The sequence below is a fragment of the Sus scrofa genome, chromosome 4 (genome assembly GCF_054392235.1).
Source record: "Sus scrofa isolate SSC_HxYL_T2T_F1_AM1 chromosome 4, Sscrofa_HxYL_maternal_Yorkshire_Landrace_v2.0, whole genome shotgun sequence".
NCBI lineage: Eukaryota > Metazoa > Chordata > Mammalia > Artiodactyla > Suidae > Sus > Sus scrofa.
Window position 1 is genome coordinate 85,901,259 of NC_139386.1, and position 19,878 is coordinate 85,921,136.

The 19,878-nt window shown below is 34.8% G+C and overlaps 1 protein-coding gene across 8 annotated transcripts in view; it reads left to right on the forward strand.

Annotated features, from left to right (window-relative positions):
- The window catches only part of CCDC181 (coiled-coil domain containing 181), a 35,484-nt gene that overhangs the window by 3,104 nt on the left and 12,502 nt on the right, over positions 1-19,878 (forward strand). For all 8 annotated transcript variants that reach the window (XM_013996778.3, XM_085020629.1, XM_013996780.3 and 5 more), the window contains 3 exon segments: positions 4,125-4,264; positions 7,788-8,741; positions 13,606-13,752. In XM_013996778.3, coding sequence (XP_013852232.1) covers positions 4,148-4,264; positions 7,788-8,741; positions 13,606-13,752 — 1,218 coding nt within the window. In that variant the 5' untranslated portion in view covers positions 4,125-4,147.

The window sequence follows — 19,878 nt, forward strand, 5'->3', positions numbered from 1 at the left end:
AATCATGGACTTGGAAAACAGACTTGTGGCTGCCTGATGGGAAGAGAGAGGGAGTGGGAGGGATCGGGAGCTTGGGATTATCAGACACAATTTAGAATAGATTTACAAGGAGATCCTGCTGAGTAGCATTGAGAACTATGTCTAGATACTCATGTTGCAACAGAACAAAGGGTGGGGAAAAAAATGTAAATGTAATGTATACATGTAAGGATAACTTGATCCCCTTGCTGTACAGTGGGAAAATAAAATAAAATAAAATAAAAACTATGCAAAGAAAAGTGATATTTAAATGAAACAGACAGACTTTAGAATTAAAGTCTTGAATTTATTCAGGCACTGCTAATTTATTTTAGATTGAGCCTCATTATGGTACTATACATTTGTGTTAAAATTCTCTTGCTTTTCATAAATTGGCAGTTATTTACTAATTTTCATCTTATAGAAAAGGTTTAAATAAACCTTAATGGTCATCTAGCTCAACATTTTTCTAAAGTTCCAGTCTCCTTTAAAACAGTCATGCCATGATCATCTTTTGAGCTAGGTATAAATATTCGATTGACAGGGAATGCAGCTCACTTCACTTCAGGACAAGTTTGAAAATGTAAATCCTGTCTTAACATTGTCTCAAAATTTGCTCCTGATTTTCTAGCTCTTGATACTAGTCTTACTGTTTGAAATGATGTAAATCCAATCCTCCTTCATACAGTGACCATTTAAGTATTGTAAAGCTGGAGTTCCCATTGTGGTTCAGCAGATTAAGAACCTGATATAGTGTCCATGAGGATGTGGATTTGATCCCTGTCCTCACTCAGTGGGTTAAGGATCCAGTGTTGCAGAAAGCTGTGTGTAGGTTGCAGATGTGGCTCTGACTGAGCATTGCTGTGCCTGTGGCTTAGGCCTGCAGCTGACCCGTAGCCCAGGGATTTCCATATGCTGCAGGTGCAGCCCTGAAAAGAAAACAATATTGTGAAGCAGTTGTAATGACTCACCTTTAGGAAATTTCTTTAGGCTAACATTCCAGGATTTTCAGGTGTTCCTCAGAATCTGGCTTTGTAGCCTGCCTTCTTCCCTCTTCCTTCTCTTTTATCCGTGTTCCTCCTGGTTTGCTAGCCTATAAATGTGTTCCAGCTTGTCTTTTGTTCTCTAAGTTGTAGCAAACTAGATATAGAGCTTCATGTGTTATATGCACCTCAAGTCTCAGCCTTGGAGCCCATTTACATTTTTGTCCTCACCATTTTTTTTTGTCTTTTTAGGGCCACACCTGAGGCATATGGAGGTTTCCAGGCTAGGGGTCTAATCGGAGCTACAGCTGCTGGCCTATGCCAGAGTCACAGCAATGCCAGATCCGAGCCGCGTCTGTGAGCCACACCACAGCTCACGGCAATGCCGTATCCTAACCCACTGAGCAGGGCCAGGGATCGAACCTGCAACCTCATGGTTCCTAGCTGGATTCGTTTCTGCTGCGCCACGATGGGAACTCCATCATTTTTTTGTTTTTTAATTTAAGTATAGTTGGTTTACAATGTTTGTTAGTTTCTGGTGTAAAGCAAAATGATTCAGATGTATATGTATATCTCATATTTTTATAGGATATTGAATATAGTTCCCTGTGCTATGTCCTTCTTATTTATTTTATATACAATAGTTTGCATCTGCTAATCCGAAACTCCTAGTTTATCCCTCTCTCACCTCCTTTCCCCTTTGGTAACCATAAGTTTGTTTCTATGTCTGTGAGTCTATTTATAAGTAAGTTCATTTGTGACATATTTTAGATTCCACATATAAGTGTTATCATGTGGTATTTGTCTTCCTCTTTCTGACTTAGTGTGATAATCTCTAGGTCCATCCATATTACTGCAAATAGCATTATTGCATTCTTTTTTTATGGATGAGTAATATTCCATTATATGTAAGTACCACATCTTCTTTATTCATTCATCTGTGATGGACATTTAGGTTGCTTCCGTGTCTTGGCTATTGTAAACAGTGCTGCTCTGAACATTGGTATGTGTCCTTTTTTTTTTTTTTTTGAATTATCTCATTCTTTTAACTCATTTTGAACTTACTGTGCACTAAAATCTATTAAAAGGTTTTTCACACATAGTACTGAAAAGCTTTATGTCTTCTCTTAGCTAGTACTTGTGCAGCTAGTGGAAAGATGGTCTTCCACATGCTTTCATTATCATTTCATGATGAACAATAGAAGGAAAAAAATGTATGTCTTGCTTTAGTAAAGTTGGCACCAGGTTAGGTAGTCTGGTCAAACTTTTGAGGAGAATAAAGTGAAGGTAATAGCCAAAGCAAAGTTCGTGGATATTTATTGAATCAAGTATAATATCTCTCATTTTGTAACTTTAAAAATGTTCCTAGGGGTACCCTTCATGTACCCTTCATGGCGCAGCAGAAACGAATCTGACTGGGAACCAGGAGGTTATGGGTTATGGATCCAGCGTTGCCGTGAGCTGTGATATAGGTCGCAAACGAGACTTGGATCCTGTGTTGCTGTGGCTGTGGTGTAGGCCGGCAGCTGTAGCTCAGATTTGACCCAGGTTCCCAGGCTACAGCTCTGATTCCTAGCTGTAGCCTAGGAACCTCCATATGCTTCGGGTGCAGCCGCAAAAAGCAAAAAAAAAAAAAAGTGCTTAGACCTTGTGTGTTCTTGACATCTGTACTTTCTACTTCCCGTAAAGGTTTCAGGCAACTTATTCTTGGTGTAGGATTCAGAAGCAGAATCCCAGGTGTTTGGGGCTCTAAAGATCCTATTTCTACAGTTCTTTTGAAATTAAACCTAAAATTCTAAGTACGTTAGGAGAGCTTTGCTCTTTTGTTTTTGTTTTAGTCAGTTGTGGAAAATATGCAGATGCTCTATATTTCTCCCTTTGGCTATTTTGTGACAGATCCATATAAACAGTTTTCCCTCAGTTCTTTTTTTCTTGAACAGATAATATGATATCAAATTAACCCCTTCTCACTCCTTCCAGACCCTTCTCCAGGAGCACATTTGTTTTCAGGCCACACTAGAAAATTCCATGCACCTCTGTGTTTGTACTTTCTCATGCTCTTCTCTTGTCTGGAATAGCAGATGAACTTTCATACTCAATATTTAAACCCATCTTAGTGTTCCTTAATATTTCCAATTTTAAACTTAGTTGCTTTTTTATACTTCCTTCCATAGTCCTTTATAAGATACCTTTATTCCAGTAACCTACCTTTCAATTTATGTATTTTATGTACATTTGTTTTCTCTGTCAGGGCTCAATGGCATAATTCTATATTATAATCTTTATCAGAATATTGTAGGTGTTCAGCAAATGTTTGTCAAAATTGTAATATATATTACAGTTATATGCACATATAAAGTATGCTCTTGCACATAAAGACATATTATAGGTAAAGACTGAAATGCTTCTTTTGTTTGAAAAATTGTGGACCAGAAAATTAGGGCTTGGAATTGACCTCAATTTGCAGATAACTTTAGTTTGTTTTCTTAAAAATGACGGAATATATGCACCATTTACACAAACATTTATTAACTTTCATCTGACATCCTTGGTTATTGTCACTGTCTTCCAGATAGTATTTGGCATCATAGTTTGTTTTTTTATGATAAAATGTATTTTATCTACAGTTGACAACAGTTTGACTTCTGTGGAAGTTAGCATTTGCTGTAATCGAGTCACTTGTCATGTAGTTAAAAAAAAAAAACAAACCTCAGATAACAAATTATGCTGTATAAATTACCAGAATGGTTTAGAAACTGAGGATGAGAATATAATAGTTTGTATTTGAACATAAGAAAATGTGAATGAATGAGACCAAAAAGTCCATTTATCAGCTCGGATCTAGATAATGATTGGCAGAGGATGTGGAAAATCCTTTTCAAAGCCTCATAGTCTTCCTATCCACCTTTTTTAGTCTCCTTTTAAATTAGGGTATAAGGAATTGGGAGGAGGTAGTCTGGCCTTTGTAAGTCTTTCTTGTAGGGTGTACCAATTTGTTCATCTTAAACATTCTATAATATGTGTTTCTATGTGTTAATTAGCTTATCTTCAACGTTAATCTCCATACTCCATACTTTCCCTAAAGTGAACATAACATATACCTTCTCTCTTTTAATCTTATAGCATTATCCTTTAACAAACAGAAAATGGATGAAAATAAAGATCCTGATTCAAAAGACAGTGGAGAATATGAAGATGATTTTGAAAAGGACCTGGAATGGTTAATTAATGAAAAAGAAAAAAGTGGCGCCAGCATAGTAGAGGTATATATAAATTGCCAACAGCATTCTTATAGTTATATTAACAAAGTGCTTTGTAGTTCTTGAGGAGTTTCACATATATTATCTAAATCTCACAAAATTCCTTCAATATACATAGAATAAGTATCATTAGCCCCATTTTATTTATTTATTTAATTTATTTATTTTTAGGGCCACACTTGTGGCATATGGAGATTCCCAGGCTAGGAGTCCAATCAGAGCTGCAGCTGCCAGCCTTCACCATAGCCACAGCATTGCAGGATCTGAGCTGTGCCTGCAACTTACACTACAGCTTACAGCAACAGTGGATCCTTAACCCACTGAGCAAGGCCAGGGATCGAACTGCAACCTTGTGGTTACTAGTCGGATTCATTTCCACTACACCACAATGGGAACTCCTCATTAAGCCCCATTATTTATTTATGTATTTATTTTTATTACTCAAATGAATTTATCACATCTGTAGTTATATAGTGATCATAACAATCCAATTTTACAGGATTTCCATCCCATAACCCAAGCACATTCCCCCACTCCCCAAACTGTCTCCTCTGGAGACCATAAATTTTTCAGTGTCTGTGAGTCAGCATCTGTTCTGCAAAGAAGTTCAGTCTGTCCTTTTTTGAAATTCCACATGTCAGTGAAAGCATTTCATGTTGGTGTTTCATTGTATGGCTGACTTCACTTAGTATGATAATTTCTAGGTCCATCCATGTTGTTAAAAATGCTGGTATTTCGTTCATTTTAATGGCTGAGTAATATTCCATTGTGTATATGTACCACATCTTCTTGATCCACTCCTCTGTCAGTGGATATTTAGGTTGTTTCCATGTCTTGGCTATTGCAAATAGTGCTGCAGTGAACATCAGAGTACATGCGTCTTTTCAAGTCGTGGTTTTCTATGGATAGATGCCCAGGAATGGGATTTCATTAAGCCCCATTTTAGAGATGAGGAAATTGAGGCATAGAAAATTTAAATGTTGTGTCCTAAGGCATAGGGCTAATTAGTGAGAGAACAGGTGTTAAGTTATTGCTTAATAAAGCTAAGATTATTACTTAAACATTATAATTCATATAATATAAATAAATAATATAATTTATTGCATCAAAAGTAAAAACAAACTTTTTTTTTTTGTTAATTTCTGCTTTATGTGAACTTTTGTAAAATCATGGGGTTATACTTTTAAGAATACATGAAGAGTTAAGCAAATCCTCAAAAACATGTTCTTTCAGTTAATATTTGAAAACTTGAAAGTGAATTTTAGGGAAATGAATATACATTAAAAAGTAAAGGGTCAAAGACCGAGTCATAGGAATATTTGTAGTAAAAAGTGGATCCATTAAACATGATCATATACAATTTATCAGGCAATAAGTAATGGAAATTCAGGAAAATGAACCAGTTTCTGGTCTTAGAAGTTTCCGTCTTTCTGTCTTTGCATATATGCAATGTGTGTGTATATTTATATATAATATATATGCATAATAATTACATAATTAATTATGTTATATGTAAATATTTAAAATATAATTAGTGTTAATAAATAGGGAAGTAATGAAGAAAAGGACCAAGACTGGGATGAGAATTGGTGACTTTAGAGAGACATTGATCAGAGTATTTACAGCAGAAGCCAGATTTAAGAGGGTAAAGGAAAAGAATATGAGGAAATGAAGGCAGTAAGTTTTACATCACAACCTTCTCTTAGCTTTCTTATACAGTGGAGAAGACAGATGGGATAGATATTTGAAAAAAGCAACAGAGTTGAAAGACTTATCTAAGATGGCTTTTACATGGAAGTTTTATGTATTTTTAGCAGAAGAATAAAATGAGTAGGGGTAGAGATACCCAGAGCAGTAGTGCTGAAGGAAGGGTGTGAGATCCATAGCATAGGGTGGTAGAATTGTGGAAGTGGTAAGAATCATTCATTGTTTTATTTCTTTATTCATTCAACAAAAATAATGATAAGCTGCCATGTGTCAGAGACTACTCTATGTGTGAGGGATACAGCACTAGTCAAAACAGAATGCTCTAATGAATCTGGGGCATTCCAGTGGATTACTGTAATCACTTCTTCCTTTGAGGCTGGTAGGAAGAAAGGATGACAGAGCTTGCAGCAGGGATGAGGATTAGAAAGATTTTTTTGCAGTGTGTTTTAAAAAGAAGTAAAAGCTAAAGGAAAATTTGGAATAAATATTGTAGAAATGAACCAGAGATACAAATAAGGCTAAAAGAACAGTTACAATGCAGAGATCTTCGTTTAATCTTAATTATTTGGTAGTCATTTTAGGGGGTCAGGTTTATTTGTTTATTGGATATCCAGAAGGTTAGGGAAAGGAAGCTGTCAGAAATGATGACTGTGAGCTAATAAAAGAGGAAGATAGTTTTAAGAGGTTGAAGAGAGCAAGAAGTAGTATCCCGCACAGAACTCTTTCAAGAGTAGAGCATTGTTTGAGAAAGAGAAAAACTTACATATTTTAGGGGCAAAGTGTTTGGTGGGTGAGGATGTATGTGTGCAGGAGAGATGTTGGGTAAGAAGCCAGGTTAAGATGCTGGGTTAGGAACATGTGGAGCAGGGTTTTGTGTTGGGATGATGCTAGTGTACAGTTCCTGTGGAATTAAATTTTTTTATTTATTTAGTCTTTTTTTTCTATTTCTTGGGCCGCTCCCGTGGCATATGGAGGTTCCCAAGCTAGGGGTTGAATCAGAGCTGTAGCCGCGGGATCTGAGCCACGTCTGCAACCTACACCACAGCTCACCGCAACGCCGGATCGTTAACCGACTGAGCAAGGGCAGGGACTGAACCCGCAACCTCATGGTTCCTAGACGGATTCGTTAACCACTGTGCCACGACGGGAACTCCTAAATTTTTTTTAAAAAAGTTTTATAATGGTGTTTAACATAGATTACTGGAGTCTTTGAAGCCTTTGAAGATAGTTGAGGAAGGAAAATCTGATTGAGAGGTAAGACTTGACCTGAAATTTGGGTAGTTCCTTAAGAAAGTAGCAGCAATAATAATCTGAAAAGATTATAGGAATCTCAGAATGATTAGGACTTGATCAAAGGCAGTGACATTGTAATTGTCCTAGGGAGAAAGATACTTTTTTGAAAAATACGAATATTACAAGGAAAACACATTTAGTCTTCTGAAAAAATAATAAATAATAAATATAAAAATATTTTAATAAAACATAATCTTCTGAAAATGTAAAGGGAGGAAAATTTTATAGAAGGAGAAATATTAAAATAATATTGTGCTATTTGTAGTTAGCATAAAATCTTTTAAAAATAATCAGTCTAGTACTTGGCATATCAGATTCAAATTTGCAGTTAAATTTTTCCTGAAGTGCTTTTCCCTTATAAATATGTTAGAAAATTGTAAGTGAAGTATGAACAGGAACCATGTAGATTTTTCCCATTCATAAAATAAATTACATCAATATGAAAATATATTTTTGGATTGTCTACATATACATGGACAGAGTCTCAATTTTTACTGAAAAAGAATCTCATCTTCTGTTTTTTAAGATGGCTGGTGGGAATGAAGAGAATATTAACCAAGACTTAAAACAGAATGAAACAGAAATAGAACACACTGAACAGCTTTCTGATCCTAACAAATCTTTGAAGGATGAGGGTTCATTAAGAAGAAATGACTTCATTTCTGTACCAAGTTTCCAACCTCTGGATCCCATATCAGATTCAGACAGTGAAAACTCCTTACAGGAATCCAAACTGGAAAGCCAGCAAGACCTGGAGGAAGAAGAGGATGAGGAAGTAAGGAGATACATTATGGAAAAAATTATACAGGCCAACAAACTTCTACAAAATGAAGAACCTGTGAATGATAAAAGGGAACGGAAACTTAAGTTCAAGGACAAATTAGTTGATTTGGAAGTTCCTCCTCTGGAAGACACTGATACAGGCAAAAATCATTTTGAAAATGAAAGTAATGTGTCTGGAAAACTGTCACAATTATGTATTTCCAATGAATTTGGACAAGAAAATGTGCTCCTATCACTTACTGATGCAAGGTGTGAAGAAAACAAGGATAGGAAAATACTGGTAGAGAGAGATGGAAAATTTGAACTTCTGAATTTACAAGACATTGAGAGTCAGGGGTTTTTGCCCCCCATTAATAATGCTGATAGTACAGTGGAAAATGAGCCTCAGCAGTTGTCACCCAGATCTTCCAATTCATCTGTCAGTGGAGTCAAGAAAGAAGAACCAATAATGAAAATTCATGCTGTTGCTTACTCATCAACAGAAGAGCCACTGGCTTACATCCCTCAGCCCCCACCAAACCCAAAGACTTATCCAGGCTCTGCTGCCAACTCAGATGGAAGTAAGGGGAATGGGAAATCTAATCATAGGACACAGTCTGCAGATGTATCTCCAGTGACCTCAACATACTGTCTTTCTCCTCGACAGAAAGAACTGCAAAAACGACTGGAGCAAAAGAGAGAAAGGCTAAAGAGAGAGGTGAGAACACAAGGGGTTATTATATTGGAAGTTGAATATGTTTTCATGTTTTATAAATGCAGTAGGCCTTAAAATGATTCTTCAAATTATTGGATGTATTTACTTGGCTTTTTTTTTTTCTGTTATTAGATTAAGGAGTTAAGTGATAAGAGTCTGTATTTATGGAACAGACACCATGATTACCTTGACCCTCTCTGGTTAGAGCTAGAGGGGACCTCAGTAATGACTTCATTTGATCCTTTTTAATTTCAAAGGTGAGGCTCAGAGAGTTTAAGTGACTGCTGAAAGTAGTCTAGATATGAGACAGGTGAACATCAGAGGTCAGGTGGAAAAATTAAAACACAAATTTGTTGGGGTTTAGGAGGCAACAAATGGAATTGGGGTATAATTCTCTGGTGAGTGTGTGTGTGTGTGTGTGTGTGTGTGTGTGTGTGTGTGTATTTCATATATCTTCCAGGCCCGCTGGTGGAACAAATTTTCACAGATTGAGATATGTGGAAGTCATGTTGGCTTATACGTGGTTTGTCTTATTTAAACTTTATGCTAACTAGAACAGCCTGTCTTATGGCCTGTCAAACGTACATTATACATCTGTTTTTATCATTAAAAAAAAAAAAGATCATGTTGCAACAGAACAAAGGATGGGGGGAAAAATGTAATTGTAATGTATACATGTAAGGATAACCTGACCCCCTTGCTGTACAGTGGGAAAATAAAAAAAATTATATAAAAAAAAGAATGTATTTACCAGATTGTTTAGAATGTCTACTTTGAAGATAGGATAAATGCTCCGCCTCTTCCCTTGACACTAGTGCTGGTACCCCTTCCAAGATGAGGTTCCCTTCCTAGACACTGAGATCATACTGACTTCCTATGTACATGTTAATATGTCTCTTTTGAAACCTTGAGGGAACATATCCCTTTCTTGTTTGATGTTTGTTCTTTGTTCTGACAAGATATAAAACTATGATGGATTGGAAACTTGAGGTTAATAGATGTAGACTATTGCCTTTGGAATGGATAAGCAGTGAGATCCTGCTGTGTGGCACTGGGAACTATGTCTAGTCGCTTACGATGGAGCATGATAATTGAGAAAAAAGAATGTATGCTTGTAGTGTAACTGGGTCACCATGCTGTACAGTAGAAAACTGACAGAACACTGTAAACTAGCTATAATGAAAAAAAATAAAAATCATTATAAAATTGTAAAAAAAAAGAAAAAAAAGTTAATGTGCAAAAAAAAAACACCCCAAAACCAAAAAGCTGTGGTTTAAGCAACCCAAGTGAAGCCAGGTGGCCATTGTGGATGTGGTTTCAGGTGTATCCCTGCATCACTGAGAACTTGAATTTTCTGAGCTATATAAAACTCAAGTATATCACCAGATGTTTTCAAAATAATATCTGCCAGCTGCAACCTTATGGTCTCAAGGTCTCTCTTTGTAACTATGCAGCCATTTCAGATACTAAGCAATCCTTGCTTAATAAGTACCCTTATTTCTTGCCAGCTTCAATTCTAATTCTTGACAAACAATTTATGTAACTCTGTGGGTTTTACCTGTATATATGCCTCCCCCATTTTGCAGTCGGTTGGAATACAATTCAAGTTCTTGAATTTGTGTCTCCTGGACGGTAGTCCTCAGTGGCTTGAATAAAACTTTTTTCTATTACAGATTATTTTTGTCAACATTAAATTCCTTTATACCAGGAGTTAGTTTTAGATTAAGAATAATGAAATGTCAGAGTTCCTGTCGTGGCGCAGCGGAAATGAATCCAACAAGGAACCATGAGGTTGCAGGTTCGATCCCTGGCCTCGCTCAGTGGGTTAAGGATCCGGCATTGCCATGAGCTATGGTGTAGGTCACAGATGTGGCTCGGATCTGGTGTTGCTGTGGCTCTGGTATTGGACGGCAGCTGTAACTCCAATTAGACCCCTGGCCTGGGAACTTCCATATGCTGTGGGTGCAGCCCTAAAAAGACAAAAAGACCAAAAAAAAAAAAAAAAAAAAAAAGAATAATGAAATGTCTCCAGAATATCATATGGACTCCCAAGTTATTATTTGGGGGGAGCATTTGCTCTTAAATAAAAGTATTTAATAATTGAAAATTCTAAGTACTAAAACTGGGGAATTTTCTCTACTTAAATCAGCACCCTTATTCTCTGGATACTCTGATTACTGGATCCTTGACAGCATTAAGCTGAACCATATAAAATGTCTAACTGTAAATACTGAAGGGCAACAGAATCACAGTTAGTAGAACTTTACAATTAGAAGAAACCCCAAAGAATCACAGGTGAGAAAACTATAGAAAGTTTAAATAACTTTACCAAAGTCCCTCACTTTGTCTAGCAAAGTCAAAATCCCAGTTTTATTGTCATTTGTGAGGAATGGTATGTTTTCCATTATATGGGGAATTATGGAAATTCATGGCATTTAAATCAGGAACTCACATTAACAGAAGAAGATGAAAAGTGAAGTTAGTAAGAATATATAGCCTGTTGCACACTCGGGCAGGTATCTGAAAAGGTGCATATTTCATAATATTTTGCTTACGTGGCTACTGAAATCTGACAGTCAGACTCAGCTTACTTGGTTCAGGTATAAAATGGATACTTAAAAGGATCTGTTAACTCAGAACTTTATAATAATATAGAATAACTTGTTAAGAGTAACTGAACTGTATGTTTGTTGTATCCACACATATATCTGTGTATCTGTGTATGTATTTCTGTAAAAGTTATATAGGAGGTTTTATATAATGCAGTGTCTTTTCATTAATGAACTAATGGTAATCTTTAACTGGTATGATTGATGGATAGTTCCGTTTTCTTTCTTTCTTTCTTTCTTTTTTTTTTTTGCTTTTTAGGGCCGCACCCGTGGCATACTGAAGTCTAGGGGTCTTAGACTAGGGGTCTAATCAGAGCTACAGCTAGGGGTCCAATCAGGCTAGGGGTCCAATCAGAGCTACAGCTGCCGGTGTACATCACAGCCACAGCAATGTGGGATCTGAGCCGCTTCTGCAACCTACACCACAGCTCATAGCAGTGCTGGATCCTTAACCCACTGAGTGAGGCCAGGGATCGAACCCACATCCTCATGGATCCTAATCGGGTTCATTAACTGCTGAGCCACAAAGGGAACTCCCTAGTTCTATTTTCTTTTGATCTTCTTTTCTGGGTGTCACATACTCTGTTCTGGGATATACTTTTCTTGTGTCAGGATTCTCATAACTAAAAAATTTCCCTTTGTTTATGTACTTGCTCAAGACATGGCCTTTAAGTGCTAATACTAAAATATTTTTTAGTTGGTTTCAGGTGAAAGCTTTCCTTTTTTACGCCCATCGAAAATTTAGCTGGGTTGGACACTATACCCCGTCTCTCTATACCAAGTCCATCATTTCACTGTTCTCTTTGGCAACTGCAGTATCTGTGCTTTGGCTGGTATATTCTATTCAATATATCCAAATGTTCTCCCTGGAAAATTAATTATCTTACCAAACTGTCTGTATTCACCCAAGGCATCCAAAACACTTTTTAAAAAAATGAACTTAAAATAATTATAAAATTTAATTTTTATAAATTCACATATACTATATGTTGTTAATAAATTCACATATTGTATAATGAGGCTTATAAAATAGTATATAGGTATTATAAAAGCTATTTTATGCTGTTAATTGGATAGAATTTCTTCTTTCCTTCCTATATTTTATTCAATCAAAAAAATTAAAAAGGCTTTCTGTATTATCAAAATGTAAGGAAAAAACTCTGAATTCCATTATTTGAATACTGTTTAAGTGTGGATTCTATAATTCAGTTTATTTCTATGCTAAAATTTTAGTCTTGGAAGAGACTTAAGAGATTTGTTAACACAACTTCATTTTATAGATGAGAATAATGAGCTAAGTGGTTTGCCCAAATTAACATGGTATAATGGCAGTATGATTGTTATCCAGATCTCCTAGCATCTAGCTTGGTGCAGTTTCCACAATGATATGCTGCTTTGCTCCTGTTAACTATTTTATAGCTCTTCATAACTGGTTTAAGTATTTTCCTTTAAGTTTAAGTAACTGTCTTTTTATAATGTTAGTTAAGTAATTCAATTTAAAAAGAAAAAATTCTTACAGTTAACTAATCACTTAAAATTTTTTTTTGGTAGCAGAAATATTACTTTGTTAATATACACTAGTTGAACATATTTTTAAACATTGTAGTAAAAATATCAAACAAACATGAAGGTAAAATTAACTCCTGTGTTTCTATCACTCAGATTCAAAAGTCATCGAGACTGATGTAGTTGTTTCATCTCTTCCTTTTTTGGCTGAGGTATTTTTAAAGCAAGTGCTTGACAGCCCATCATTGCTCACTTGTACACTTCAGAAATGATTGTGGACTTCAAAAAGAAAATAATTATGGCATACCTACCATAGTGCTAGGTATCACAATTAGTACATTTAACAATAATGTAAAAATGTTTAAAACATTTATAGTGTTTCTATATAGACACCATATAGTACTTCCGGAGTGTGGTGTTTTTTTCATCTTTTGCATGGCTGCAACTTGAGGAATTAAATAGCAAAGGTAAACTAGAAAGGGAAGAAGAAACCCGAGGAATTCTTGAGCATCATGTTGTATAGTAGACTTCTGTAATTGTAGATTTTATCTCTAAAATTTAATTTATCTGAAAAATTTTCACTTTTTTTTCCCCTGAGCAAATTAGAGGTTTTTTTTTTTTTTTTTTTTTTAAAGAGAGACTAATGTACAGATGGAAATGTTTTTTAGGGTCAGGGAATCTTAATTTAAGATCTCAAAATATATTTCTATTTTGATAACTCATATATAATTTTACTAATTTTTTTTCACCAGGAAGAACAACGGAAAATAAAAGAAGAGAAAGAAAAGAAAAAAGAGAATGACATGGTATTTAAAGCATGGTTGCAAAAGAAGAGAGAGCAGGTTCTAGAAATGAAGAGAATTCAGCGAGCAAAGCAAATTGAAGACATGAACAGTAGAGTAAGTAAAACTTCTTTGTGAAAAATAAAGTTCATACAGACATGAAAGCTGAATTTGTTTACAGAATGGAGTCTGAATATCAGATTAAAAACCTATGAAAGAAGTATAAAAAAGTGGCCCATGAACTATCCTTGCAAAAGATGCAACATGATTGTGACTTTACAATTAAATTCTAAGAAGCCTTGTAAAAATCAAATGATTCCTATTTTTTGAGATAGTATAACTTTGATATTCATATAGGCCTGTGCACACAAAAATCCTACAGACTGCTCTCACTTAAGAGTAGATGTATAGAAATCTTACATGAAAACTAACAGACATCAAATTATTTAATTTTTTAAAAAATTTGAAATATACAGAAAACCCAGTAGAAAGTTTTAAAAAAATCACCAGTGTTCCTCCTATTTAAAAATTGTATATAAGGTAAAACCTGGAAATTCATTCTAAGTCCTTCCAGGTTCATCTCCCAGTGGTATCCACTTTTGACAGTGTGCTGGAAATCTTTCCAGGTCTTATTTATATTTACATGTTTACATGAAAAACTTATTATATGGTTTGCTTTTTTCCACTCATTTATCAAGGACATGTTTCTAAGTCATTACATTTAGAGTTCTCTTATCAAATAGCTGCATGATATTTCGCTGTTCAGAGATAATTTCATCCAATATCTATTTTCCTCAGATATATAGATTGATTCCAATATTGTTTTATTAGTTAACAGTATTGTAGTGAAGATGTGCATTCTGTAGGAGAATGTCAATGTTCGGTGAGAGAGTTTCTTGGAAATTTATGACTTACTGGATGTCTAGAATAAAAGTTGTGGTTAGATATGCAGAATCAGCTTCCTAAAAGATTGTATCAATTTATAATCCCTCCAGATTGTATAAATTTATAAATTTATAATTTAACACATCCTGTCTAACATTGTATGTAGTTTATTTTCTTAATTTTTCTTCAAATTAGTAATTTACGTGAGTGTATGTGAGCATGCATATATTTTATGAACTTCCTATTTATAATCTTTTCTCTGTTTTATTTTTCTTACTGCATTGCATATCAGATTTTAATCCATTATCTATTGTATCTGTAAATATATTTCTCTAGACTGACAAAATAATATATTTTTACATTGTGATGCCATTTGTAGAAATTTCTAGTTTTTAAAGTCTTGGGATGGGCAGTACCTTTTCAGGTAGTAGACCCGAAATCATAAAATAAAAGAGAAAATATTGAGAAATTTGACTGTGACTGTATAGTAGAATAATAATATGCTGTGACCAAGTAGGGTTTATTTTAGGAAGGAAATTATGGATCAATAATAACAAGTCTCTTAATATATTCAGTACATAATAGGTAGATGAAAAGAGAATTTATTGTTATCTTGACAGATATAGAAAAAATATCTATTAATACTTACTATAATTTATTTTTAAGTATTTCTAATCATATGTGGATTACAGTATAAATACCATCTTAGGAAATACTATAGGCATATCCGTTAAAGTCATAATAAACTTTATTAATAAAAAATTAGTGAGTTCCCATTGTGGTGCAGTGGAAACAAATCTGGCTAGTATCCATGAGGATGTGGGTTTAATCCCTGGCCTCGCTCAGTGGGTTGGGGATCTGGCATTGCTGTGAGCTGTGGTATAGGTCGCAGATGTGGCTCGGATCCCACGTTGCTATGGCTGTGGTTAGGCCGGCAGCTGCAGCTTGATTCAACCCCAAGCCTGGGAACTTCTTTGTGCCATGTGTATGGCCCTAGAGGGCAAAATAAATACATAAACAAATAAATAAAACAATTAAATAATAAATAACAAATGGTTGTTAATTAATAATTAAATAATTAAATTTAATTATTTACTAAATAAATAATTAAAATAATAATTTAATTCTTGCAGTTCTGTCTAACTTATTGAGAAAAGGAAATGAATTATAAGTATTAGCGAAGTACTTATACAAAAATTTAGAGTCTTTCTAATATTCTAGCAAAAATATTCATAGAAAAATATAAATAGAGAAGGAATATAGGAATATATAAAATACTTTGAGTTAAACAGGAATGTGTAAGACCTCTAAGGAGAATCTTTGCAAGGGACCAAAATGATGACCTTGGTAAATGAAAACAAATATAATATTCATGGATGGGTGGGCAAAATGTAATAAATATGTGAGTTCTTTAGGAAAAAACCTGGATGGATGTAAATATTACAATGATTTGGGTTACTCTAAATTTATCTCTATTTTTCATGTAATATCCACTAAAAGTTGGTTAGGACTTTTAAAATTGTCATAATTGTTAGTGTTACTATTAGTATTTTTACTACTAAAGCTAAACTTTTGAATTTTCCAATTGCAAAAATGGGCAAAGGGTATTAATGATAAATTTATATGTGAATAAATATAGATGGCCGTAGTACATTAAAAAGAGATGCAAATTTGGTAGAATCAAAGAAACATCAATTTAAAATTTTTAAGGGAGTTCCCGTCGTGGCGCAGTGGTTAACGAATCTGACTAGGAACCATGAGGTTGCGAGTTCAGTCCCTGTCCTTGCTCAGCGGGTTAATGATCCGGCGTTGCCGTGAGCTGTGGTGTAGGTTGCAGATGCGGCTCAGATCCCGCGTTGCTGTGGCTCTGGTGTAGGCCATCGGCTACAGCTCTGCTCTGATTCCACCCCTAGCCTGGGAACCTCCATATGCCGTGGGAGTGGCCCAAGAAATGGCAAAAAAAGAGACAAAAATAAAATAAAATAGAATAAAATATTTCATGTGTTCAGTATTTTTTATCTGCTTTACTATATGACAGATGCTGTTCCATGCACAGCATGGAATATGGTCCATCGGTTTAGTCTGTGTTTTGTATAGATCATCTAGTAGGGATTGAAAAATAAAATTTAAATTCTAAATATACAGTAAATTTATAAGTGGTGATGAATGCTGTAAAAAAGGCACTGAGAGATCATAATGAGGGACATAAATGTATATAGGTAGTTCAGGAAATATTTTTCTGATTAGTAGAAGACTAGAAACTAGACCAAGAATGAGAGGAATTTTAAGCCAGGAGAACCTGTGAGAATGCCTTAGACAGGAAGTGACTTGATAAGCACGAGATGATCTGGAGAGTGAGTAGGAATCTGATCATGTGGCATGTTGGAGTCTATAATTTTGTATTTAATCCTGTTATGGGGCGCCACTGAGATTATTTAAACAGAGGAGTGATACGCTAGATTTGCAATTCTGTAATGTTACTCTGACTGCCGTTCTGTGAATGGATTGGAGGGGACAAGAGCAGAAATGGGGAGAACAGTTAGAAAGCATATATAGATGTTTTGGTAAGAAATGATAGTGACTTGGGTTAGAATTATAACAGTAGAGAGAGAGAGATGTGAAATGTGAGATTGGTTTTAGAGTATTAGTTGAAGGAACTTCACAATTAACAAGGTATGTGTGGGAGGGAGAATGAGATATAAAGGGAATACACCAGGTTTCTCTTCTGAGCTATGGTGGATGATGGTGCCACTCACTGGAGCTGTAGAGAAGATTCTGATTGGGGGAAATTATCATTTCAGTTGTTAATTTGATGAGTTTGAGGTACCTCCAAAATATTCAGCTAAAGATGTTGAAGACTGGCTAAAGAAGTGTGTCTAGTTCTTAGGAAAGAGGTTGGGACTGGAAATAAGAATGAGAGGATTAGTGATTTCAAAGATGCAAATGTGGATGTGGTTATTGGAGTGGGTGGCAAGTGCAGTGAAGAAAGTCATAGAAAATGAGAAAATAAGTCTATGAGGCTGGATGTTGAATGGCTCATTCATTTAGTTATAAGTGTTACTTGGGATTAGGACCACTGAACCAGATGTGACAAGCAATTGTTAGATTAATAAAGCCAGTGATATAAATATCAAAGGAGTGTGGCTTTATTTAAGAATAGGGAAATACAATTCTGAAGAACTGTGAAGAAACAGAGTATATTAACTTCTTCACCTGACTTCTGAAGTACTTGAAGTATGGCAAAAAATTCAGCTTCTATGTGAGAGGGTAAAGCTGTGCCTTGTGGGGAGAATCAGGATTTGGGTGAGAAAGAAGGTTTAAGGTGGTGGCCCTCTCATTGGTTCGGGAGAATGAGGGGTGTTTGGAAGCTTTTATATTATTGAATGGAAATTAGAACAAACTAGAAAGATTTTGAAGGGAGGGAAGGAATTCGAGATTGGCTAGGTTAGAATCACAGCACATTGCTGTAGTGTTTGAGTGTAGAAGATGAGAGGAGTTTATGTTTCAATCAGTGACCAAGAAAAACTGAGCTGTGACTGTACTGCTGCTAGTTTCCCAGGGGATGACAAACCTTCAGGTTCATGGCATTCAGCCTAATGTTATATTTTTATTGGGTATTTGTAAAAATAAAGTACACCTTAGACTTACTGTATTCTATTTGAGGATAATAAAACTTTGAATTGTATTTCTCTAAAAACATGAGCCATGTTGAATGTAATTTATTAATTATTTTTGTTAGAGGACGACATGGGTACACATTTTCCTTTGGAATTTTTATTTTATTTTATTTTATTTTTACTATATTTTAAGTCTGTCTCAAAAGTTAATTTTAGTGAGAAATTATATCGTAAAGAATAATATTTTGAAGCACTTTTTGTGAACTTTGTCTCTCCTGAAGCTAAGCTACAGTAGAATTTGGCAGTTGATTAATTTGATTTATTAATACATTGTTATAATGTGTGTTTTACTGGTTGTTTCTGTGAGACATTGTGTATCATGTGAGTCATAGTTTCCAGAAAATATCTTTACAAAATATAGATTGTGGAATGACCGATTTTACATTGAATTAAAAAAAGCTTTTAGGTAATGGAATTTTTATCGTCATTTAAGTTAGGAAAAATAGCTAAATGTGTCTTTCCACCTCTGTTAAGAGCTTTGCTTCTGTTGGTCAGCGATATATATAAATGATATGTCTGTGCTATATGTATACACACACACACACACACACACACACACACACACACACACACACATGCCAACATGTGTTTGCATATCATCGGTCTAGGTGAACTCTTCATGGACACTTGCATACATCATGTATTCTAAATTTGGATGTGGTGTTGTACTAATGTCAGTGGGATCAAGTTGATTATGAATGTTTAAATCTTCTATATCCTTACTGTTTTCCCTGTTTGTTCTATGAATTACTGAAAAAGTTGTATTAAACTATCCTTGCATACTTGTCTATTTCCCTTTTAGTTCCATTCAGTTTTGCTTCATGTATTTTAAAGTGTTTTGTGTATACATTCATGAGTGTATGTCTCCCTAAGGAGTGACGTTTTCACATTATGAAATTTCTCTCTTATCTTGAAGTGTACTTTGTATGACATTAATGAAGCTACAGTGGCCTTCTTATGGTTAACATTTGCATGTTATATCCTGTTTCATATTTTACTTTCAATTTATCTGTCTTTATATTTGAAGGGTTACTTGTGCAAACAGCATATATTTGGATCTTCTAATCCAGAAATGTACTACTTTTAATTGGAATTTATTTATATTTAGTTATAATTATTGATAGGGTAGGTTTAAGTTTACTGTCTTGATATTTGCTTTCTTTTTGTGCCATTTGTTTTTAGCTCCATTATTCATTTTTTTCTGCCTTTTATAGATTAATCAAGTATTTTAAAAATGTTCCATTTTATTTTCTTAATGGCTTTTAGATTTACCCCTTTGAACTATTTTTTAAATCATTGCTCTAGGGAATTATAATATGTATATTCTAAATTGTATCAGAAATATGTTGTTTTTGAATTTCTTAAAAATTGGGTATGGAATTTGGGGCTGACAGTTTTCTTTTCCTTTCAACACTTTTTTTTACCAACCTTTCTCTATTTATTCCACCTTCCAAGCCCCTCATAATCGCTACTATTCTCTACATCTCTATGAACTAGACTTTTTTTTTTTTAAGATTCCACATATAAATGTATATAGTATTTGTCTCTTCCTGGCATAATTCACTTATAATAATGCTCTCCAGATCCAGGTTCATCCTTGTTACAGCAAATGGTAGAATTTACTTTTTTTAAAGGCTGAATGATATTCCTGTGTATGTGGGTGTGTGAGTGAGAGAGAGAG